This window comes from Xiphophorus hellerii, chromosome 9 (genome assembly GCF_003331165.1).
Source record: "Xiphophorus hellerii strain 12219 chromosome 9, Xiphophorus_hellerii-4.1, whole genome shotgun sequence".
In the NCBI taxonomy this organism is placed as follows: domain Eukaryota; kingdom Metazoa; phylum Chordata; class Actinopteri; order Cyprinodontiformes; family Poeciliidae; genus Xiphophorus; species Xiphophorus hellerii.
The window spans coordinates 25,451,219-25,475,984 of NC_045680.1; the positions used below are offsets into that span (position 1 = coordinate 25,451,219).

The window sequence follows — 24,766 nt, forward strand, 5'->3', positions numbered from 1 at the left end:
CTCGTTTGCTTCCAGCAGGAAGGAAGCGGCCAAGCCAGCAGCAGACAGGGCGTGGCCCGACAGCGAGTCCACCAGCGCCCCATTGAACACGTCAGGGACCAGGTATCGGATCAGGTCCAGGGACTTCTCCCGATTGGACGAGTCGTCAGAGTCCACTGCTCACACCCAACAACATGAAGCTAAGATGACACGACTTGCAAACGGACGACGTACAAAAGATGCAAAAGCAACATAAAATAACTAACAACTAACTAGCGACAACAGCTGGGAGTTTCTTACCTGGTTTGGAAAGAGGCATCACTTGTGGAAATTGCCTTTTGCATGCATGAAGCGGACTGGATGGAACAATAAAGTCACATGTAAATAGAAAATCAGACTCATATTTTCTATATTTTCAAGGTAAGTTTTTAAACTTTTCCAGCATCACATTTGGAGATAAAACAACAAAAATGAACTAACAAATCAAGTTTCAATTCATTATATGATATCATTTATTACTCTTAGTAATAATCTTGTTATAGTATTCTAGGTAAACTAAAATAGAGAAAAATTTTATGTTTTGAAATGTCTCTCTCTCACAATCTATCCACTTGACTGGTTTGAGAACAAAACACTGATTTCACAAAAAAATCCCACAATTTAAATAATGTTTAATTAACATCTAAAATATAACAACCTTTATTTCATCATTCAGATCAGTAATGCCAATGAGCCATTAGAAATAAACAATATTCATAACATCAACAATCCAAACAAATCATGTTCAGGTAAATTAATTCCCTGCTCAAATGAAATGCTTAACCAGAATATATAAATAAAGTCACAAAAAATCTCTAAAAAAATGTTGTCACTGCATTTTCTGGCATTTAGCAAGTAGAAATAATTTTAGTAATTCTAACTAATCTAAAACAAGAAAAGTTTGGTTGGATTCAACATCAGATGGTGATTTAAAAATATGTTTGTGTCTTTGTATTTGGTGTTTAAAAATGATCAAGTTTAAACTGTAAGTAATGTTTTCCGGATTTCGTCTTAATCAAAAGTTAGACTGCACTTTATTACAAAACTGTGCAGTTTGAAGACCAAGCATTTTCAAGGACTTTCAAGGACCCTGTGTGTTTAACTTATTAACCAGGAGTCTCACCTGATGACATCTTTGCACAGAGGAAGAAAAGGTTGTTTCTGGTAGTGTCCAAACACCTCAAAGACGATCGGTTGAGTCGTTATGTAGTCCACAAAGGACTTGGTCACTTCAACAGCAATCTACACAAAACAAAAAAAAAAAGCAGTGTACCATATGTAGTTGTAATAAAACCAGAAAATAGTGTTAGTTCATGATTTGTCTCTTGCATTCTGCACGTGGTAGAAGCCAAGAGGAGGCCCGTGGCCGGTGTTTTTCAGCGGCTCCGTAGAGAAGGCCTCGTCATGCCGATGGATGAAACTGAAATAAAAATGGAAACAAATGAAAAAGAAATAAAGGAGGAATAAAGACTAATTAGGGTATTTACGTTGGATGGACACTGACTTACTTAAACTGACAGAAGATGTCGCCATATTCAGCAGAAATGCTGGAGGCCTGCAGGACAGTCACCCTGAAGGTAAAAATGTCCCCAATTTTCAGGTGCTCCAAAGTCGCATCTGAAGCTGCATCCGGACCCGCCTTCGCTGGATTCTCCATCTCGTCTGCACCAGCTGATGCGAATAGAAAAAACAAAAATGGACATCGGCTTAAATTAAACTCTTTAGGTTTAGTTTAGATCCTCTGGAAGCATTGGACACAGCGGCTCCAGTATTCCTCTCATAAGCAAAGGAAAACCTTTCATAAGAGGAAAATCTCTTTGATATAACCCCTTATAGTCCATACATACATAGTCTTGTACACCTGTAAATAAATATTTATATCTTGTAGAGCACTTCTGGGTAGATGCAAACTACATCTCGTTGCTTGTACTTGTGACAGTGCAATGACAATAAAGTTGAATTCTAATTCTAAAACAACACTCACAGGCACCCAGAGGAATAAGTTATCCATTCACTCATAAGACATGGTTACCCGCACATGTGTTGTTGTTGACCTCATCTGCTGACGGGCTCGTTTCAGCATTTTGGCCTTCCCCCTCCACGATCCGAAGCTCTTCCTGAGAAACCCCTGTGCGGCTCAGTCCAATTCCGACAGAGCACGACTCCGACTGGAACTGAACATGTGAGGTCCAGAACACAGCAGTCAGTAAGGACACAGCTTTTAAAAAGCATCACTGCTCCTTGTTCAAATGTCCCAATGTTACTCATGAGGTGACTTGTGAAAACGACTGGTTGATTTTGTTTTTATTACAATAAAAGAGGGGTAAACACAAAGGCAGATCATACTTTTTCCACTTTGTTTGGGGAATACTGTGAAAGTCACGTATTGCTTTCCTTTCACTTCACCATTAGACATTACTTTGTGTTGCTCTGTCACATGAAATCCCATTTACAGACATGCATCTGTAGCAGCAACAAGTGAATAAGGTCAAGGTTTATAAATACTTTTACAAGGCACTGAAATGTATCTAGGGCTGAAATGATTTCTTTGATTCATCATGATAAGTCATTTATTGAAATAATTGTCAACTAATTTAGTATTCGATTAATCATTAACAGGAGTATAAGATCTAGAAATTAAGCCAAAACTGTTAAAAAAAAATAAACATTTTGCATTTAAGATTAAGAAATCCGTCTTTGTCTGTAAATATGCTTGACCCAAAACTCCTCAAGTTGCATAGTTTAAGCTTCACCTGGTTCAGATTCTGTAGAAAAAAAATTTGGCCTAATTGGTTAATCCAAAAAATAATAAACAGATCAGCCATGTAATGTATTGTGAAGTCCAGCAGAAAAAGCTTCCCGAGTTTCTATTTAGTTTTCTTGCATAAAAACTTTTTTATTTACTTTGAATAATTAATTGAGCATACTGTACTGTTTGACAAGTTGGATTAATTGGAATGTATGAGTGAAATGAAATTATTTTTTGTAAAGTGCCTTGAGACGGCATTTGTTGTGAATTTGTGCTACATAAGTGAATTAAACTTTTCACATGTTGAGTTTAAAAGTACTTTTTAGCTGCAGATGCATCGTTAGCTACAAAAATGCATCTGCATCATTGTAGCAGATGCAGATGAAAACAGAAAAAAAATTGTTTTCTTATTTTTTAAAAATTAGTTTTAATGCATTTATTATGGATTATATAAAAAATGTCTGATTAATCAATTAATCAGCAGAATAATTGTTACATTAGCTAAACAATGGCATCATACATTGGATTTTTTTCCTCCCAACCTTCTCATACTGCTGATCCTCAAAAGAGATTTTGGCCGTGCCCGACTGTCTCACGCCGGAGCCGTAGTCGGGAGCTTCCTCGTCGGCTGGAGGGAAACAGAGAGCACCTTCACTTCATTCCCTCCAGAAGTCGCACCCAGCGTGTCTTTTCAGCCGCGTCACGCCGACGGACGCGAGCAACGGCAACCCGGCGGGTCTGGGCCTTACCTGATATGGCCTGAACGGCAACGCGCAGGAAGCCCTTCACCTCTCCTTTCTCGCTGACGATGGCCACGCGGTGCACCAGAGGAACCGGGTACAGCAGGTTGCTCAGATAGACGAAAGCCCTGCGCAGTGAAAAGAAAAAAGAAAAGAAAAAACCAGGCAAAACATTAAAACACAAGCCGACGTCGAGAGGAGAAAGAGACGGTTGACATTTAGTACATTTCCACCGGGCAGGACAACAGAACACAGAGCTGCGAAGCAACCAAACAGAAGCTGGGACTGCTCTTGCGATGGCCATGGTTGCCCTTTACTATTGCTGCGTTAAGGGTGTTTCTTCCTTTGTTAATAAGCTAATATGTTAAGACAGTTATGGCTTGCATGCAGTATTCCTTTTGCTTTTAATACGAATGAAGCCTTGGTGAGGCTTAGGAGCACGCGTGCAAGAGTAACTTTAGATTTGTAAAAATATATCAAATTTATGATCAGGAGTCGTGCACTCACTGCAGAAAGCAAGGGCTTCCTTTGTGAGCGCAACAATTTTACAGATTTAATTTTGTTTTTGTATATCTAAGAGAAGTCAAATGTAATCACAAAACTAATTTATGATCTAAAATAAGATTTAAATACTCAGAGTTGGCACTCAAGTCACTCTGCACTGCAGTGCCTTGATAAAGTATTGATAACCTTGAACATTTTCATGTATTTTGGGGGGAATTTTATTGTGATAGAAAATTGTTGTGTTTAAAATGATATTGGTAAATAAAAAAACCCATTTCCTTCCAGTTTACTATTAGCTCCGTCACATTAAATCTACTTAAACACAATTTTATTTCATTTTCTTTCTGTTAGCTTAACAAAATGTGAAAAAGTTCAAGAGGTATGAATACTTTTGAAAGGCACCGCATGTCTAAAGAAATTTACAGGTCAAATTTCTCAAGAATATAAATGTTTTTAAAGGTTTGTCGCCATCTTGTTTCAAAGTGCAATATAAGATCTAAGAGTCAAAGGTCAGATTTTCCACAAGCCAGAGGGTTGGGTGGGGGGGGTGATAGAGACTTAGGGGTGGAGACTCATGACAAGATTGGTGAGGTGCAAATAAGGCATGCTCAGGACAACAAAAAAAAAAAAAGGTCAACAAAAATGCTTTCCAGTTGTCGACTCAAAGGAATCAAAAGCAAATGGAACAGAATGCAACATGACTCAGCTTGAATAAAAACTGCCAACAGCTTGATAAATAGTGTGCTACACCAAAAAAAAACAATTAATGACATCCAAAATCAAAGTGCACCACCTGGGCAAAAGTAAAAGTGGTGTTTTGTACAAAATAGGAGTTCATCGTTAGATGTGTTCAAGTTAAAGTTGCCAACAAAAAAAAAAAAAGAAAGGTCAAACTAAAAACATGTGCTCTGGCATGCCTAAAAGAGACAGCTGCAGTAAAAACCAGCTCTTTCATCGTGAGATTTTTGAGTGTTTCTCGCTCATATAACGTTGCTCGCTCAAATTAATCACTTCCAACAGGAACAGAACAATTCTCTGTGGATCCCTTTGTAAGGCTAATCAGATCAGACCTTAATAATCCCCATGACTCAGTTTCTTCAGTAAGTCATTCACATTCATGCTTCTGGCACAAACCTCAGCTTTTTATTTAGCAGCACAATGCTTCAAGGCGTCTGCTGGTTTTTATGGTTTTCACTGCAAAAATACAAAATCTTACCAAGTACTTTTAGTCTAGTTTCTAGTGCAAATATCTTCGTACATTTGAAATAAGACAAAAATAGTTATTGTAGAACTTCTTGCTGAATACTAAAATAATTTAGCAAGATAGAGGAGCTCATTTTAAGTAAATAATTCCTTGATATTGATGAAAAGGTACTAGTTCCACTGGGAGATTATTTCCTTACAACATTGGAAAATGTCTTGCGATACGTGATTTTTTTCACAGAACAGCTTGTAAGACGAACACACTTCAATGAGTCATTTAACAATGTTTCTTCAACTAAAGTAACCTTGGTTTTAGTTTAGTTTCCAGAAGTATTAAAAAAAAATTATTTCACATAAAGAAGCAACAAAGCAAAAAAAAAAAAAAGAAAATAACGAGCATAAAAATGCAGATGCATATAAAAGAGAGATTTGCTAATATTTCTGGTTCCAATTTCAGAACGACTAGAACAATTAAAACTAAGTCAAGAACATAATAATAATAACATAAAAAATATATTCAAAAGCTTGTTTGCCTTTGAACAAACTACAAATATGTGCCAACTAATGACAAAGTATGCAGCAGCCCTTATCCATCATTTCCTCAATCCTGAAGCTTAACTCGTTATTGTGATTCCTGGTACAAATGTTTTATATCTTCTATGTATACATAGAAGATATAAAAGTTTACACCTCCTGGTAAAACAACCAGGAGGTGTTAAAAAAAGTGAGCAAAGAAAAACACCAGTCATGAAGCACTGAACTGCAAAAGCATAAAATCTTACCAAATATTTGTGGTCTAGTTTCTAGAGCAAATGTCTTATCACACTTGAAATAAGACAAAAGTAACTTAAACTTCACTTTTCAGCAAGATATAGTAGCTTGTTTAGAGTCAATAATTCCTTAATATTGATGAAAAAGATGATCTTACTCTCAGAGTTCACTTATAACATTGGAAAATGTCTTGTTCAAATTAAATAATCTGCCAATGGAACTCAAACTTTTTCATCAATTTTGAGAGATTATGTACTTAGAATAAGCTCCTATAACTTGCTCAAAAGTTACTAGTAAGTTAGTTTTGTATCATTTCAAATACACCATGATATTTTTACTAGAAACAAAACATAAATACTTGGTAAGATGTTGTGTTTTTGCAGTGTGATTGTTTTAAATGTGTCACCTCTATGTTAACATCAAAGATGCAGCTTTCCTCTCATACCTGTGAAGGTATGAGAGGAATTACAGCTAAATATGCAAACCAAGAGAAATTCAGATTGATGATTTGATGCTGCCATGTAAAACGCAAACTAAACTACCCATTAAACATCCTTATTGTGGATAAAACTTTCTTAAATGTGCACTTCATTTCTCTCATTGCGACTCGGAGGGACAAAACCCAGCGTCTCAGTGTGAAAGAGCTAGTTTCCTCTGCCAGCATGCTCCTGAAACCTCACCAACCTTCCCACTACACTGAATAATGGAGAGCGGTCGTAAAAGGGGTCCAGGCCTTCGCTGGAGCCTCGGCAGAGCCCTCCAACATCATCATCATCATCATCATCATCTGGCCCGAGCTCGGAGCACGGGTCGTCCAAAAAGATATCATCATCCAGGTCGTCCAACTCCTCCAATTCCTCCTCCTCCCCTCGACCCTCCCTCTGCGAGTCAGCCAGCTCAGTAATTTCAGAGGTGGAAAGGGTCGGGGACGGGGTGGGGTCACTCATGCGCTCGCTCATGCATGTGTTGAAAATGGGATTTCTGGTGCAGCCAGAAACATGGGAACTAGGTTAGTACAGTTAGATAGAAAGCACACATTGGAATACATATGGACAGGAGAGAACCTTTCCCAGATTGAGACTAAATGCTGAGACATAGAAGAGACATGGGAAGTGTTTCCCAGCAGTAAACTAAATAGGGGGGAAAGGACGTGTGTGTCTGCGTAGCAAGATTTCTTTGGGTTAGACCTTTTTTTTTTTTTTCAAAGTGGAGGCCATGGTCCCCGAGTGAAGTTGCCCCGCCCCAGCCACACCACCTTCATCAAATCAAACTAATTTGGTGTTAATCAGCTGTGCTACATTTTTACTGGTCTGTGCTTTATTTTTATTTTGAAAGTTTAAATGTTAAAAGTTCAACCAGCCACTCAACGTTACCCAAATCAAATAAAATTGGTGTTCAATGTTTGTGCTATGTTTGAAAAGGAAAATTTTAGCAGCACAAACGTAACACAATTGACTGCCACCAAATTTGTTTGTTTTCAGAAATGTGGGGGTGGCTGGTTGACCTTCTGTGACCTCCAGAAACTTTTATTAGTATCTTAAAAATGATACCAGCATGACAAAAAAATTTTGCTGCACAAAAGGCAGCAAAACCAATTGACAGCAATTTTGTTTGGGCGCGGAGGTGAGGTAATCTGGTTTTCAATCATTTATACAAAATATAACATAATAGATTGAAATATTATTTGTAGTGCTCATCTTTCTGATTGGCTGCCAGTCAGATTTATCAAGATGCTTTGCTCTACAGGCTAGCAAAGCAAGCGGAAAATGGGAACGTTTCTGACAAGAAACACTGAAGGAACCGTCCAGCAGCCCTGCTGTGCAGGAAACTGCTGCAAAAAATGTTCAAGAAAACTCAGGGCCAACTAGAATCAGAAGGCAGCATTTATGCTAAGCGAATCAATAAAAGTGAGGGGAAAAAAAACAATTCTAGACCACGATTTTACTTTAGGTATTTTGAAGCATTGTCTGCTGGTTTGTACCCAGAAGTTAACGCTGCCTAGGAGGCAATGGCATGAAAAAGTCTTGGAGCCCCTGTGTTAAACCATGAGCAAGAGATATAAATCAAAAATGCCATGTGGTACTAAAATCAATTCCCATTGATCACTTCATTGTTATTAATGTCCAATAAAACATAAAAAATAAACTATACTGGTCAACCCCAACAGTAGACAGAATGACAGAAGCCATCTATGTTCAGTGGTCTTAGTAAACAAACGTGGCCAACAATTGTTGCAACAAGCTAATGAGAAATGCTGTCCTGTATCTCTTACAGTATGAAGTGGATGATGTTTGGTGTTTACCTGCCGACCAGGCGGAACCATGGGAAGCGATCGTAAAAAGGGTCACCTCTTGTCACGACACTTTCACTCTCCTCTGTGGTATTATTGGACACATCAGCAGCACGGTCGTACATCTCTCGCATGAGGTCAAGCCTTTGCCTGCAGGAAGAGGAAATGCTGATCAAGGATGTTTTCACAGCTGATAGTCCAGTAGAATCGGTTCCATTGCGGAAGAAACCTGCAACATTTGCTACAATTTCACTGTATTGTGTCAAACGAACCAAACCCTTTGAAAAACAAACATGTTCCCCTCCTTGCCTGGGGTGGCGCTGCACCAAGAACCACTATAGAAAATGACACAAAAACCTCTGAAGAACACACCGAGTGCAACTTCCTTCTCAGCAAAATGTAAACAAAAATTGAGTGTTGTCAGATTTTAGTGGAGTGCCACTAAAATCTTGTCTTTTGTTTTTGGTAAAAGACCATGAGCCATTTTTTTCCTTATAGTGCTAGACCGGAATGTTTGTTTTGGTTGTTTTTACCCAGAATGCCTTGCACTTTAGACTGTATCCACATATACATTCGAACCGCAAAGAGGCCTGGGGTTTTTAGGTGGACCAAAGTTCACTATTTTGGTTCGTGTCAGAGTTCGGTTGCGCATTCACACCTCCGAATATAAACCAGACTTTCTAGGCAAACAAACTACAGTTCAACTAAAATGAACAAATTAGGGTTGGTGTGAATGCACCCTAAGAAATAGATATTGAATAGTAAAAAGTATGAAATTAATTTTACAACTTTTCATTAGTGGTGTCAGATAGTATTTAGTTAGTGGCCGTTTTCTGTCATGTTGTATTGATGTTGAAGTGGGGGAGGGAGTGGAGCAAGAAGTGAGAGGAAAAGAGACATAAGTACTGGGAGAGTGAATGCTTAAACAAAGGACCTGGGCTGGTTAGTTAATGGAGGTGAGAGAGAGAGTGGCAGCAAGGGGGAAGGGAGAGTCCATCATAAACTAGGAAAGGAATCTAACACTAAACAATAACATAAGAAACATAATTAAAACTAGAGTAACTAAGAAAGGACTGAACCAAAGAAAAACAGGAACATGATGGTCTAATCAAAAATAAAAACAAAAGTCGAATCAGAACTTAAGAACCCATGAGAAATTCAAAAACAACCCAATACTCTGGAAGGTTCATTTAGACAAAGACGGCCTACCTTAATTTTTCTAACGTCCAGAAGTGAGTTGCTCCATTCTTCTGATCTTGCACTTCCACAGCCACAATAGTACGAGGAAAATGTCTACTTTCTCTGTCTTCAGTCGCCTCTGGGGGCAACAGGTCAGGAGGAAGTGGGGAGTAGAGAGTGTCTGTGAGTAACACAAACTGGAACTGGACCTGCAGGGGAACGCGAAGCATCCGTTAGGCAACAGCCAGCATAGAGGCTATATAGCATTATGAGTCAAATTAACATGCTGCACCTTCTTTTTGAGTTCTACACTGATGGCATTGGCTTCTTTAAGAAAGATGGCATTTCCCCACAGCAGGTCACGCAGCGAGGTGAACTGGTAGAACCTCCACTTCCTGAAGCCCCACACAGCCAGCTCTCTCTCCTTTTCCGTCCACTGAACTGTTAATTCAGAAAAGGAAAAAAAAAAGGAAACTCATGTAGCCAAGACGCGTTAACGACAGAGACACAACATTTGAACCCAGACATCATCTTGACCTTCCTCTTCTGGTTCCTCCTCTTCTTCAGGGGCTTCTGGGTAATAACGGTCTACCTGCTTCTGTAAAGCCTCAAGCTTGCTCTCATAATCCTACACAAAAAAATGATAATCAGTAAATTAAAGGACTAAAACAGATTGCAATGTATTAGCTTCGATACCCGACACCTTTGTGTAGTTGTTGGTGTAGGCCTTTGTACAAACTATCAGTAGGAAACTAGAAAGTCCTCTGAACAAACTCTTGTAAAACTACAAAATGTGCCAGTTTCCCTACCAGTCTTTGCTGCTCTAGAAGATTGTTGGCTTCTTCTCTTTCTTTACGGTACTGATCCTCCAGCTCCTGAAGCCTGAGGACAGAAATGGATGCAGTCAAAACAGGTTGGATGGAGGCGACACACCAAACCAAACAGATCAAACGTTCTATTTTTATACCAGCGCGTTAAAAACAAAGAGGATGTAGTCATCTGTAATTTGGCAACTTGCCACATGCCAAGTGGATGTGGACTAAGAGACTAAACGCTTATTTAGTATTTTAAGCTTAGCAGCCCAAAAATTTATCACAAAGAAATGACTATGCAAATAAGTTCCATCCCTTTATGACTGGCATCAGATTATGGTCTTTATAGGATGGAAAGAATTAGTTTAACAGGTAGATTACAGTTTGCAAAATTTGAAAAGATCTGGGTTAAAGAGAAAAATTCATTGAGGTAAAATGTCCAGAATTTATGTGACTCTCTGAACATGTTTTACTATAATTTGAGTTATTTACAAGTCATATACTGTATGTACACCACACCTTCTGCTTTATTATTTCTTTTCATGTTCTTGTAATTTTATGTTTAGTTATATTAAGAAAAGCTTTGGAAAAAAACAAAATAAGCTCATCAGCTCTAATACTTCAGTTGCCACCTTACAGTGTTTTGAAAAACTATCGATACTCATTGATGGTTTGATCACTTTAAAACCGAAAACCTCTATTTATTTTAGCGAGATTTAATGTGACAAACAAAAAGTATTGCATGATTGTGAAGTGGAAGGAGAATGATATATGGTTTTCATATTTTTTTGGAGATTATTATTCAGAGAAGCAGCAAAAAGGAACATGGTACTCTAGAGATCTACAGACTCTTCCGACAGGATAATTAAAGCAAAATGTGGTTTTACAAAGAATCATTTTGTTGAACCAGTATTCAAATTGTGATTGTGAATGACTTAAAGAAACATTTTTTATCTTTTAGGTCATAATCATGCACTACTGTGTAGGTCTATCACATAAAGTCCCTATATAAGGTGAGAAAATCAGAAAAAGTTCAAGTTTAATACGTCTGTGAGGCATTGTATTTTCCATCCAAGCTAAGGTTGTTTTTTTTTGTACCTCTGTTCCATTTCTTGTTTCATGTCAATGCCCTGTTTCTCCAACAGCTCTCTCTGGGCAAAAGCCCAGTCAACAGGCTCAGCAGGGGTCTCAGCGCAGGGGGTCCGCTCCCTTTCAGCTCTAGCCTGCTCAGGGTGGTTGAACCGGAACACGTGGCTTTTCCCCAGGATGATGCGATTTCCTTTAAGGAACGGAAGCTCGTATCAGAAAAAACAAGTAAAATGACTCATGTTTGCACAAAGCTGACATTAGGCGACTTGGTGTTCTGACCTGACTTCAGAACTGTTGCTTCTGTCACTCTCTTTCCATTGACGTAAGTCTCGGCTCCTTCGCAGGGCTCTAGGACGACTGCTGCTTAGTAACAGAGAGAGATTTGATATTACAGCAGTAGTGATGATGTTCGAGCCCATTGAGTTAAGAACCATCTGCTCACTTTCCCCTGACGGGCCAGCGCATTTCGTAAAGGTGCAGTGCTCGTCCTGGATAAAATGGCCGCTGAGGACGATGTCTTGACGGCTGCTGGCGTCCAAACGGCCCACCCTAGAACGCAACAGGACATATTCCAACTTCAACTTTTCAATACAATGTTACACTTCCAGATAAAAAAATATATATACATTTGTGATCATCTGACCTGGTGGTTCCCTCTTTAATGTAGTACAGCAGACACTCGGACATCAAAGGATCCTCATTGAGGTTCACCAAATGAGGCGTCTGACCAAGAAGAATGACATTTAGTGACGAGCAACTTTTGCTAGTGAAATAATTTAGCATCCGTGTGGAAAAGTGTGCTTCTTACAGCAAGCTATATCGATAGCGGTTAAACGCCATGCAGTAAATTTACTTCCCGCAGCATTTAAATGTGGGTGTTTACCGTTGACATATGTACATAGGAAGGCGAACAGTTCATAAATCACTGAAATGGCAACACAACCATTATATATTCCTCCATGTTTACACCCATCCGTGCCGTCAGTGCAGTGAGGAAGTGCTTGAAGTGTAATTAAGTAGATTAAGGAAATGTAAGTCTCATCTGACATGCCTACGCCACACTCCTCTTAAAGAGAACCTCACAGCACTCAGTGGAGAGACACACCGCAGAGCGACAAACCTCGTTAGGGGAAAACAGACCAACTGTGTCTATAAACACAGGCTGGGGCTTTCTGGGGCAGTCAGAGGGCTTCGGGGCAAATAAGTAAGCAATTCGTTGATTAATTTTAAAGATAAATGTTTCATTTTAAAGACTGCTTGGAGACATGCAACATAATGCAATTGATTTTTATTTTATTGCGTTTTTCTTTTACCTTTTTAGGAGAGAACACGCCAACGGTGCCGCCATCTTCTCGTATCGCCACACCCATTTCTGCCAGCAGGGCCTCTCTGTGGAGAAGCGATGTTCTCAATAAACTTAAGAGGCAATTCACAGTTGTTTTTTTTTTGCCTGTGCTTTTTGCTTTGTTTCTGCACCAGTCAGGAAGCAAGTTGCATTAAATATATGCAGAGGGAAAATACTCAAAAACACTAAATCTTGGTTGGTGATTTTTTTTTTGTCTGTCTAACTTAGACGTAACTTTTCAGCAAAATATAGGAGCTTGTTTTAAGTTACTTATTCCGTGATACTTATTTTAAAAAGTTCTAGTTAAAAGTGAAATAATCTACCTGTGGAAAAAAGACATTTTTCCCCATGTTATAAGGTAAAAAAAAATATTCCATTGGAACTAATACCTTTTCATCAATATATTTTCATGAAGTCGGTAAATCATTATAGACAATTTCCAAATTTTTTTAGGTCATCAATTGTCTTCTGCTTTGTTGGCCACATTCTTACTATTCTAGACTTGTGGTCAGGGGCCAAATAAAATCCTTTTACGGTCACAGTTTGAACCCTCCTTGTCTAAGTGGTGCAACAACCATTTCTACTGGTTGCCTAAATAAACTCCCACCGTCTTACCTTTCCATTCTAATGGCTTCTGTCCGGCGGAGCTTTTCTTCCCAGGTCTCGTTTAGTTCGGCAATTATTTTCTCAGTTTCCTGACATTTGGAAACAAAAGGGGGACAGTTAGGATGCATGTACATGTGAGAGGCCTTCCGGAAACTCCATCATGGCCGCAGCTTAAAAGTCGAGCTCCCAAACCCAGATTTTTGTAAGCCCGATTAATCTGATAATTTATCAACAAAAAGTCCGAAAATAATATTTTAAAAGGGGCATTTACTATGACTATAGGAAAATACGGCAGAAGGTCTCAAAAACCCGTGTTGGACGACAGAGGGGTCGACGGTAACGAAACGTTAGCTTTGAAGTGTAACACGGGGGAAGAACCAGGATTGTGACAGAGGACGTGGCCTGGTAGCCAACTGGTAGATTTCTCAAATTATGTTAGATAACCTAGGGTCTCCCTATTAAAAGTACCCAGGTAGGTCTGGCTTTAAATGACAAAACAGAAGTTGTGTACAAAATATATTTTATTTATTTACAATATTAAAAATAGACTTTATTCTATTTTAAGAAAAACCAATAAAGCGCAGCAATCTAGTAGAGAAGTTAGGAGGAATCTGAGCTTTAAACAAAACAAACCACTATAACCTAAATTAGTAGAAACACAAAATAAGGTTAAGTAACAAGGATGACAAAAAAAAGAAAACGTAAATCCCAAATTACATATATCACTGTCCTATGTGTAGGACAGTGATAAAGAACTGCCCTGAGTAAGTGCATCTGTAAAAATGGGCTACCAAACTGTAGTTCTGGCACCATAAGGGTTCTAAAGTGCTTATACTAAAGCCCTGGTTCCAAGGCGGAATAACCAAGCGGCAACACCATTCCGATCACCTAACAGAATATAAGCGTAAACCATGCTACTACCTGAGAGCATTAAATACCAAGAACATGAGAGCATAACAGGCAACAGCAGCTATCTTAACTGGTCACAACTGCACTAAAGGTATATTCAGACCACTGTAGTGACAATTCACCAACATATAACCCAACCAAAGGTCAAACTCGCACCTCCCACTGCATGCAGCGACTGGTGTAGCAGCCCACGCCTGGAGAACCAACAGCTTGGCGTGCGCACCCGGCGCCCATATATACTAATGAGCCAGGCAACGCTGCAACCTGGCAGTGAAGGTGGGGGAACCGGGCATGGTGTGTTCATAGGACCGACACGGGTGGGAATTTCCGGCCACTTCTGCAACAGCGCTGTTTAATGAGTAAAACCACCCGGTTTTAACAGAGGAGGTTTTTTAACAGAGGACCCAGAGTTGAACGTAAAGACTCAAACCGCAGAGGTCCGTTCCGCCTTTAACATGGCGAATTGAAACATGGAAAACAACATGGAAACAATTCTCCAATTGACGCAAGTCAGAGTTTTCGAGACTTCCGTCAAGAAAACTCTTGACATTCTAAGAAATTAAGGAGGAAATTAAAGTTGCCAACAGCCGGATTGATAACGCAGACTTAGCGGGTAGAAGATGCGGAGGTGCGCTTGCAACACATTGTAGGAAGCTACAATCACGGCTTGTGGATCAGGAGGGAGAATGTTCGGAATCATGGACTCAAGGTTGTGCAGAGGACGGCGCCGGATCGATGACGGAATTTATAGAGAACCTTTTGAGAGATAAACTGGAGCTGCCGCCGACTTTTCCCTTCCAGATAGAAAGAGCTCATCGGGCTCTGCCGCCGCGTCCCTCCCCGCAATCACCACCGAGATCTATAGTGGTGAAGTTTATGAGCTTCAGAGTGAAAGAAGAGATTATAAAGAAGGCATGGCAGAAGAAGGGATTCATGTACGAGGGGAAGAAAGATTTTCTGGATCGTGACTACGCCCCAGAGGTGCTGAAGAAACGAAAGGAATACACGGAAGCGAAAAGAGTACCCGGCGAGACTGCGTGTTTTCTACGAGGGAGAGACGCGGATCTACAACACGGCTGAGGAGGCGACCAAAGGGTGGCGGTGACCAGACCAGCGGAGAACAGCTTGGAGAAGATCAGACGCCTAACTTGGAAGACCATCGGGGCCAAGAAAGGACCGAAAGATACAAACAAGGATTGCAATGTTTTAGGAGAAGTCGGGATGTGATTTAAGGGCCACTGCCTTTTAAAAATGAGGTATTTAAGATCTTTTAAGTTTTTTTTGGATGGGACTATTCAAGTCTGAAGGGAGAAACGGGGGTTTAGTGAATGATGACTCATTCACTATGATGATAGAATTTTGGGGGGGGTTAAATTATTTTCCCCGAGTGAATTTTTTTTTTTCCATTAGGGTCGGGGTATCCTCCTCTTTTTTGTGAATTTTGGAGCGGCGGAGTAAATATGAACAAAGCTGCAACAGAAAGGGCCCACTCCCTCTGGGCAGGTAGTCCATCATGGCTTACAAAGAGTCAAAGCGCAGACCCCACTCTTGGAAGTTCTTTTGTTAGTCACAAGTTCATCAGTGAACGTTCTAAAATTGTTTAGTTGTGTGTTCATTATTACTTTGCTTATCTGTAGCCTAAGGGTCCTTCAAGGTGTAGAGAAGGTGGAAAATAAGGAGTTACATGGTGTAAATGACAGCACAGAAAAAGGTATTAAAGTTGGCCTCTTTTCATGTGAAGGGGATGCTCAACCCAGTTAAAAGGTCTAAAGTATTAGACCTATTAGGTGAGAGTGGCACTGCTGCAGGAAACGCACCTGACAGAGAAAGAACATGAGAAACTTAAGAGAAATGGTTTTAATCAAGTATTTTACTCATCATATAGATCAGGCCATAAGAGAGGAGACACAAATATGGATATCAGGGAGATTCATATTTGAAAAGCTTTCAGAAACAATAGACAAAGAGGGGAGGTACGTGCGGATTAAGGGGAGATTAGAAGGAGAACTGGTTACTATCCTGAACATGTATGCCCCCCCAGGCTCTGACTGGTCATTCTACAGAAAGATGTTTGATTTAATGATACAAGATGTTGGAGGCAATGCAGAAAAGACAGAGCGGGTCACTTCCATGTGTTTTGGGATTGTGCCTACAGTACATGGTGCTCTATTGGCAGCATTTAAAGAATTGTATGGACAAGGTACTGGGGGTGAATATTTCACTCACATTTAAAGTTCTGTACTTGGGAAGACGGATGGAAAGATTAACAAGAGCAGCTGATAAATATATGTATAGGATTATGTTACTAGCAAGCAAAAAAGCCCTTATTAGGAAATGGTTTAAGGCAGAAGCTCCTAAAAGGGAAGATTGGGTTGTCGTAATGCATAATATTTATATCATGGAAAGGCTGACTTTTTCTATCAGATTAGAATCTGGAAAATTCAAGAATTATTGGAAAAATTGGCGGGGTTTTATTTGACCATGGAGATCAGACTTTGTTGATTAATATTGTGGGTTTGGGTACCCTTATAGAGCGACAGATTGTAGTTTGCTTACAGTTCATTTCCGATGAGAAGAGATTTAAAATTGTGATGACTTGGAAAAGAAGAACGGACAAGAAAACCTCATTTTGATTTTATTTCATTTTTTTGTTCTTTGTTCTCTTTTTAATTTTAATTAGCAACTGTATGGGTAGATTGGGTAATATTGAGATTAGCAAAGTTGTTGTGTCCAATGCAGGCACAGAATGTATGTGCAGCTTCTCTTGGATGATATGTATGGAACATTTTAAAAAAAGAAGAAAAAAAACAAAAGTCTGTATGTACACTTGTATGGAAAAAGAATTTTCAATAAAAATGTGCAAATTAAAAAAAAAAAGTTGCATCTACATGTGACGTAGCTACTGAACTGAACACTGGGCGCTCACCTTCAGCTGCTCAATGGCTTCCTCGCTGCCTGGGCTGAACATAATGCGGTCATGTAGACTGGCAATAGAGGCAGCGCGGCTGGACAAGGCTGAGAGGGATGGCGATGGGCTCATCCCCGTCATGGCATTGGTCACTGTGAAAAGATCATCCCTTTGATTCACAGTTTGGCCTACATCGTTATTGTTCGTGCAATCGGACATGTCTATCAGTGCGGGGCACAGGGAGTGGTTAGGAGGTCCGTAACAGATAGTGAAGAAAATAAAAACGAAAATAAGCAGAGAGAAGAGGAAGAGAAGAGAGCGAGAGTAGAAATGGAAGAACACAACATGGCTTCAAACACATGTAACTTACAGTATAATCTGAACAGTTTGTTTAAAAGCGACGGCAGCGGGAAGAGGAAGCTGCACAGAGAGCATGGCAACTTAAATAAAGCCGCAAAGAGCCAACCAGCCACCAAAGAGCTAACAGAAAATGCATTGACTTTATGAAGCTATAAGCAGTGACTCATTTAAAATGAAGGAAATGTAGCCACTTTACAGTAACTGTGTTCAACTTCCTGGTTTGGATAAGAACCCTAAATGCTTTTAGTAGGATTTAGACAAACAGGATTCATTAAACTTTTATTCTGTTTTTCATATATAAGCCAAACATTACACAAATCACAAACTTAAAGAGTCTGTAAGGTTTGACTAGCCCATCTGTTTTTAATACAAAGTTGGTCAAGATATCAAAACAAGCAGTGAAAACAGCCCTTTTGTGTCTTTATAAATAGTATAAACATTCGATAAATCTCAAGCACAAAAATCTTTGCTCAGAGTTGAATTATCCAGTTGAGATTTAATCTGATTAAGTGTTTTATCTTTTTAAGTATCTTTTTTTTTTATCTTTAAGCATCTTTTATGTATGGTGGCTAAAAATGAAACTGCTAATACAATATATGATCAAAAGCAGTCAAGACTCACTAGCCCTTAAATTAATTCAATAAATTAGAATACATGTTTTGATGAGTCTTGTTTGTCAGATAAAAAATAATTTTAAGCAGGTAATAAAGATCATTTCCATTAAGCCCACATTTCTGGTTTTAAAAATAGTTTTTTATCGGTCTGATGTAACCTTCTAATTTTAAATGTCATGTTTTCATTAGCTTTAAGTGGAAATCATCACAATTAACAGAAATAACAGGCTTTCCATCTGTAATTAATGTGTATAATATGTTTCATTTACAGATGAACTTCCTAAAATAAACGGGATTTTACATAATGTTCAAATATATTGAATGTGCCTGTGTAGCTGAACACAGCACAGCATTTTTCTTCTTGGTTTTTAGTGTGACGACACTTTGGCACCAACACCTTCACATATAACAGGCTATGCATTTCAAAAATATACTGCATGCAGTTGTATTTTTCTCATTCTCCGTAATGAGAATATTATCTATGTGCAACAAGAAGCTTGATCTGTCTTGTTAATATAATTGAAAGTAGGAATGCATTTGCTGAATTGTGAACTTATTTGATTCATCAGGCAAATATTACACTAATGTAACGTTGGGACTTTTCTTAATCTTAGCTTTGTTGTGACTCATTAACACCTAGGATCAATTCTTTGCAGAGTATCAACTATGTAGCTGCTGCTATGGCAACAGAGTACAACAAATTGGGAAAGTGTATGACATCTATCCATCTGGACAGGTTTATTCTGCCAAGATGCATCAGATAAAATTGTCTCTCCAGCCGATAAAGGGGGAGTGTTATGAAAGGGTATAAAAATGAGATGAAAAAAATAATACTCTCTGTGACTGAATCATCATTTTACTGTTACTGCACATTTAATTGTCCCAGCTGCCAGGGGAAATAGATTGAATCAGACACAAACCCTGCCAGGAAAGAGGGAAACGTCACTTTTTATAGCATGGAAGTTAATGACTGGGATGAAATGTATCATACTGCTTTCCGTATGCTTTTTATACTGTATTGCTGTCCTTTTTTTGAATAATGAACGCTAAAACACTGCCTGTTTAATGGTACATCTAGGAAGATTCTGTTTTTTGAACCAGCAGCCTAAGCTGCAGAGAACATCGACAAACTACTCATGCTGTTGCAGTGAGCGCCATAGCAAAAGCAACAGCAAAAAAAAACACATTTAAAAAGAAAAATAAATAGGAGACACACGTTTCAAACCCTCTATGTCAGCGCCAGTTGCTCGATAGGCTGGGTGAGGTTGAAACAGAAGTTAATAGAGAGAGACAGAAAAGAGGAAACCTTTACATAGAATCTTCATACCAGTAAAAATAATATCATGCCAATTTATTACTTTTAAAAGTATTTTAAATATTTAAACCCCTTGACTTTTTTTTTTTTTACATTTTATACTGTTACAACCACAAACTTTGTTGTATTTTATTAGAATTGTGTTCAATAGACCAATGCGTGTATTAAACATATTGTCTGTGAAGTGGAATAAAAGTAATACACGATTTTCAGTTTTGTTATACAAATAAAAATCTGAAAAGTGTGGTATGGATTTTATTGTATTTTATAATACTTATACCTGATTCGATATAAACCTTTTCATTATAGCGCTAGCTGAATTTGCAGGGGAGCTTGCAGCCTTTAAGAGACTTTAACTTCATTCATCGTTCCACCAACTCAGCTAAGAAAACCAGTTTAAGACAAGCATCCCCACAGCATGATGCTGCAACCTCCATGTTTCATGATCAGAGATGTGTATTTACATTGATGTGCAGTGCTATTTTTGTGGCAGACATTGCATTTTGCATGTGGGCCAGGAAGTTTTGAACACTTTGATGTCATCTGACCAAAACACCTTCCTCTCTGTTTGCTGTGTGCCTTACGAGCCTTCCAGCAAACTGAGCACAGAGCAGCTGTTTATACCGAGATCAAATTACGCACAGGCGAACGCTATTTGACGATGATTAAGTTAGTTTCTACTTAGGCATATCAAAAGGTGTATGAATGGAAAGTAGCACATTTTTACTGCTACTTAATCATTTACAGCGAACTAAAAATTCTAATAAAATACATTGGAGTTTGTGGTGGTAATGTATCAAATGTGGATAAGTTGGTTGACCAGGCCTCACATATCCCGCAAAGTTTAAATTGTCATTCATGCTAAATAAAACTTTTACAACTTCAGTTTCATCATCATTTAAATAACACACTAGTACACGAATAGATGGCAGGCAGAATTTGATTTTGTAACTCACTCTCAATGATGTCACCCAGTCCCTGGGCATACAGGAGGTCTTTCAGACGGGACACTTCCTCTTTCAGCTCACGCACCAATCGGTTGTTTGGATCCTCGTTGATGACAGCGTTGCAGCGAATCTGTTTGGCACGGTCAGCATACCTGTGGATTTGAGAAAAAAAAAACAACAAAATAACAGAAGATGCTGACACAAGAGGGAGGTAGAGAACAAATTAACATACATGATGTCTAAGACACTGCAGCCTGAAAGCTGCTGCAATTTTTGATGTGTTTAATGTGATTCAGTCTCTGCCGTCTACCTGAGGGTGCTGAGGGTTTCATCGTAGTTGATGTCAGCTGGACTCAGAGCGGCAATCATCGCCGTTCGAGAATTTCCCCCTAGCAACACGGAGAGAAAATATGTGTATCAGCATTCTCCGGGTTCAGTTTGAGTTTATTAATGACTGCAATTAAAAAGCACATTCTATGTACCCAAGTTCTCTCTCAGCAGCCAGGTTAAGACTGAATCTCTATATGGAATGAAGCTTTCCACTTTCTTCTTCTTTTTATTCTGTGCAACGAAAAGAAACAGATTTTTTTCTCCTTCAGAATGCGGGAGACAGATTTTTTTTTTTTTTTTTAAAGTTAAATTAAATGAGTTACCTTGTTCTGTCCAGAATCCTAAAAGGAATAGAGGCAGGAGGAAAAAATATCTTAAAATCTTAAAATCTGCCTCGTCTTTGAAAATATACCAGTCAGAGTAAAACTCACCACTTCTGCCAAAGCAGAAATAACTTTCCCCAATGTGGTTAAAGACTTGTTGATATTAGCTCCTTCCTGTCATTTTACAAAGCGATGTGATTTAATTCACTTTTTGTAACATGGATATAATGTACATTAGGATTTCCTTAAAGCCGTTTCACCTTAAGCCTGGTTCCTTTGGCTCCTGTAGAGTCCGCTCTCTCGCTGCCGGCCAGATCCACCAGGCTTATTTTGCTGACCTAGAGGAGCACCATCAGTTAATATTCCAGCATATTTAATGTTGCACATTATCTGACAATCAAAAAATATACAGCTATCAATAACCATTGCAGAGAATTAGATGAACCTTATGACCTGCAAGCCATCATTGATTTTTCCTTAAGATCAAGATTTCCCCCGGAGTCATCTGTCACAGTTAGGAGAAGCGGAAGCGCTATCTAAATGGATCATTTCAGTCAGGATGTGATAATAATCTGCTACCTTTTCAGAGGTGTTGTCGGTCTCCGCATCGAAGCGTTTCTGAGTAAATATGATGTTGAAAACTGCGTGAGAGCGACTGCTGGTTTCATTCATGTTGGTGGCAGCCACAGTCCTACAGAGAGAGTAGAGTTTAATCAATTCACAGAGTCCATGTCTGTTTACTAGAAGGTTCTACAGTAGCATGTTTGTATCAGTTACTAGGTATTTACTCAAAGTAATCTTAATTATGAAACCCGTGGTGGGAACACTTCTGTTAATTCCCTAAAAGTGCAGTTAGTTTTTCCTTTTAGCTAACTGAGAACATTTAGCTTTCCCCAAGTAATTTTTTTCTGGATAAACTGTAAGGCACTAATGTTGAAGGTTTTGGTTAATCAGCTGTTAAGACTTCGTTTATATTCATACTCTTATTTTTAAGTGAGTGAAGAACATTTACGCAGCAGTTCTTTCCTCTCCTCCCATTCTGTCTCTTGTTTTCCCGCAGTAACTTTATTTCAAACAAGAAGTATACAAGAAGAAAATAAAACATGGACAGTAGAGAACAAGAGATGAACAAAAACACAATATCTAAGGGCCTTATACAACATGTCATTTGTAATGTGAAAATTAAATTGGTGCTTCAAGGTAGTCTTTCAAGGGCAGATATTTGAATAGAAGTAAGTGTTTTAGCATTAGCTTCTGCTAAATACCATGTTGGTGTATTGCTATAGTGTTAGCAGGACTAACTTTTTAGCTAGCAGTGCCCACCACATTATAAAACAGCGATTAACCATTTATTGTGTGAGAGATAAAGACAGACAATATAATACTCATATAAAGAGGTGTAACTCCACTACATTGACATAAAATATTATTTTGAGGCATTTACTGATGCAACTGATGCATTGCTTTTTCCATGATTCAATAATTGTACAACATAGAACTTCATCATTTCTAAAACAACCAACAGATTTAACTGAGTGATACCTGCTACAGAACATTTAACCAAATTTGTGGTGAGTGTATAAGTAAAAACATGTCTGAATTAGAGAAAATTCTCAATATATTCACAATATAATTCACGTACGCACTCAATTATTGTTTCTAAAAATCATAAAAAATATGTTGTATGTATGTTGTGTTGATCCTGGAAAAATATAGTGAACTTATCATATGGTTCAATCACCTGGCTTTGTTGCCAGAGTCCATCAGATCCTGGATGTCGTTGTAAGAAGTGACAGCCAGTTTGGACAGGTCCTCAACGTACGGACCCATCAGAGGATGTTCTCTGACGCGGAGGTTCCCTTTGTTCTTAGGGTTCAGCAAGTCCCGCACTCGTTCACAGTAGATCTCCATGTAGCTGACCTGTTCAAGTGCATATTTAGTTTGGATTAAGAGGCACCTTTGAGAACAGAAGCACCTTATCAGTGGCCTTCAAGTCTTACCTCCACAGAGTAGGACAGGCTGTTGTCTGTATTATCATTGATCTTCGTGAAAAGATCTTCACAAAGCTAGAAAGAGGGAAAAAAGGCATTCAATAAAAAATCAATTCAGAAAAAAGTTACTTCAGTTAATATGCACTGGTTACTGTGTCACTACCAGTGGGATGATTCCTTGCTGATCCTTGACATCCTGTTTTCCCATCATTGTGTAGGATTTGCCCGCGCCGGTCTGACCATATGCAAAGATGCAGACATTGTATCCTTCGAAAGCATGAAGCAACATTTCCTCTCCGATGTCTTTGTACACGCGCATCTGGGAGGCATAATTGATATCCTCTGGCTGGGGAGTGAGATCAATATCTTGTAAATTGGACAACCCAAGACAAAACAGCTCGCTCTAATGGAAATTTGTCTCCTTGTTGAGAGGTATAGTTGCAGAATGAGTTACCGATGTGTGCGACCAGTAGGAGTAATCAAAGTTGAAGCTCTTGTTGTCTTTGGCCTGCTTGGGGTTGATGATGGCTGAAAGACAGGACAAGAAACATGGGTCAGTCGGAGGGTGGGAGCTGTCTGAGTGAAACAGTACCTGAGCTGAATCAGTCAAGTTGTGCGGACAGACCAGGGAAGGCCTTAATTTGTTCCTGACAGAGGTTAGGCATGGTGCTCAGACCAACCAAATCCCTCAGGTCCAAACTTGAAACTAAATCTGCTGACAACTTTGGAAGTATACATCAAAACATTTCCTGAGACTTAAGGGCCAGAATGGACTGAAATACACCAAATGAGACATTATTGTGTGGTGTTACAATAATTCCAAGATGAATGACAACTACAGTTTGCCATGGTTGGGTGCAGGTTCAAGTTTATTTTTGGCTCCAGATGCTATGATGAAGGCTTTTGTTTGGCTTTGAAAGGTTCTGGGAAGCTTGTTCTGAAGAAGACGGGTGTGTGGCAGACAACTACTGCAATGTTTTATCTTCCTACTGATGTAACTTGACAGGATGGATTATTTTCAACAGTGCATGATGTACACCTTAAAGGGACTATATCAGGCAAACTTCACTTTTTTAGCCCTTCAATACATTTTGTTTTGTACTTGGAGATTCTGGGAGTGCAGAAAAGTTGAATTTAGTTTCTCCATGTGCTGCATAGATGTCTTTGTTTGAGGCATATTTGTCAGTATGTTTAGTTTTCTCCATTCCCTCTTATGTTTTTTTTGAACTATTACAGCTAAACAAGGTCATGGATCTCTGGTGAACCAATTTTCCAAGTTCAAGGATGACCAAGCTGAAAGTGTAAAGATCAAAATGTTTGATTGTTGGTTGTATTACCCCCATAATTCATTACACTATCCCCCCAGCATCAGAACATCTTCAAAGTGCCATGTCACCTGAAATATTATTATTATATTACAATTGTGGTGCCGACTGCAACTCTATTTATTGTTCAGCAATTTTGAGTAAATATTTTTACTATCTTCCGAAGATTTCTGCAGGTAACTCCGGTAGACAATTTCGCAATTGAGTAGCAGAAATAAAATCAGCCTCTATAAATATATCCAGGGTAAAAAGCCATTTTGTTACAACGTGCCATTTTAGAGCACCTAAAATTTTGCTTGGCAGGTTTGCGCTCAGCTCCTCTTTCTGCTGTTCAATAATGTGTCGCTCTCTCTAAGTTTTCATTTGTTTGCATACTAAAAAAAAAAAAAAGTCTCTTTGTCATTGCTAATGTCATTCTTTGTTGCTAGGTGACTAAAA

General features: G+C 38.9%; 1 protein-coding gene across 16 annotated transcripts in view; it reads right to left on the bottom strand.

Annotated features, from left to right (window-relative positions):
- Positions 1 to 24,766, bottom strand: part of kif1aa (kinesin family member 1Aa) — a 48,697-nt gene that overhangs the window by 14,108 nt on the left and 9,823 nt on the right. For 4 of the 16 annotated variants that reach the window (XM_032572582.1, XM_032572580.1, XM_032572575.1 and 1 more), the window contains exons 3-34: positions 23,458 to 23,531; positions 23,167 to 23,349; positions 23,013 to 23,078; positions 22,754 to 22,932; positions 21,592 to 21,703; positions 21,273 to 21,350; positions 21,121 to 21,186; positions 21,013 to 21,030; positions 20,842 to 20,920; positions 20,670 to 20,748; positions 20,369 to 20,511; positions 19,314 to 19,352; positions 17,142 to 17,275; positions 13,316 to 13,395; positions 12,669 to 12,744; positions 11,999 to 12,078; positions 11,798 to 11,904; positions 11,635 to 11,715; positions 11,365 to 11,545; positions 10,264 to 10,336; positions 9,992 to 10,082; positions 9,747 to 9,895; positions 9,485 to 9,663; positions 8,288 to 8,425; positions 6,670 to 6,966; positions 3,517 to 3,635; positions 3,310 to 3,416; positions 2,051 to 2,192; positions 1,527 to 1,689; positions 1,348 to 1,438; positions 1,142 to 1,260; positions 280 to 335 (exon numbers count right to left, since the gene is read on the bottom strand). In XM_032572582.1, coding sequence (XP_032428473.1) covers positions 280 to 335; positions 1,142 to 1,260; positions 1,348 to 1,438; positions 1,527 to 1,689; positions 2,051 to 2,192; positions 3,310 to 3,416; positions 3,517 to 3,635; positions 6,670 to 6,966; positions 8,288 to 8,425; positions 9,485 to 9,663; positions 9,747 to 9,895; positions 9,992 to 10,082; positions 10,264 to 10,336; positions 11,365 to 11,545; positions 11,635 to 11,715; positions 11,798 to 11,904; positions 11,999 to 12,078; positions 12,669 to 12,744; positions 13,316 to 13,395; positions 17,142 to 17,275; positions 19,314 to 19,352; positions 20,369 to 20,511; positions 20,670 to 20,748; positions 20,842 to 20,920; positions 21,013 to 21,030; positions 21,121 to 21,186; positions 21,273 to 21,350; positions 21,592 to 21,703; positions 22,754 to 22,932; positions 23,013 to 23,078; positions 23,167 to 23,349; positions 23,458 to 23,531 — 3,579 coding nt within the window. The remainder of the gene's footprint in view (positions 1 to 279; positions 336 to 1,141; positions 1,261 to 1,347; positions 1,439 to 1,526; positions 1,690 to 2,050; positions 2,193 to 3,309; positions 3,417 to 3,516; positions 3,636 to 6,669; positions 6,967 to 8,287; positions 8,426 to 9,484; positions 9,664 to 9,746; positions 9,896 to 9,991; positions 10,083 to 10,263; positions 10,337 to 11,364; positions 11,546 to 11,634; positions 11,716 to 11,797; positions 11,905 to 11,998; positions 12,079 to 12,668; positions 12,745 to 13,315; positions 13,396 to 17,141; positions 17,276 to 19,313; positions 19,353 to 20,368; positions 20,512 to 20,669; positions 20,749 to 20,841; positions 20,921 to 21,012; positions 21,031 to 21,120; positions 21,187 to 21,272; positions 21,351 to 21,591; positions 21,704 to 22,753; positions 22,933 to 23,012; positions 23,079 to 23,166; positions 23,350 to 23,457; positions 23,532 to 24,766) is intronic. The other 12 variants (XM_032572588.1, XM_032572587.1, XM_032572586.1 and 9 more) reach the window with 7 other exon arrangements.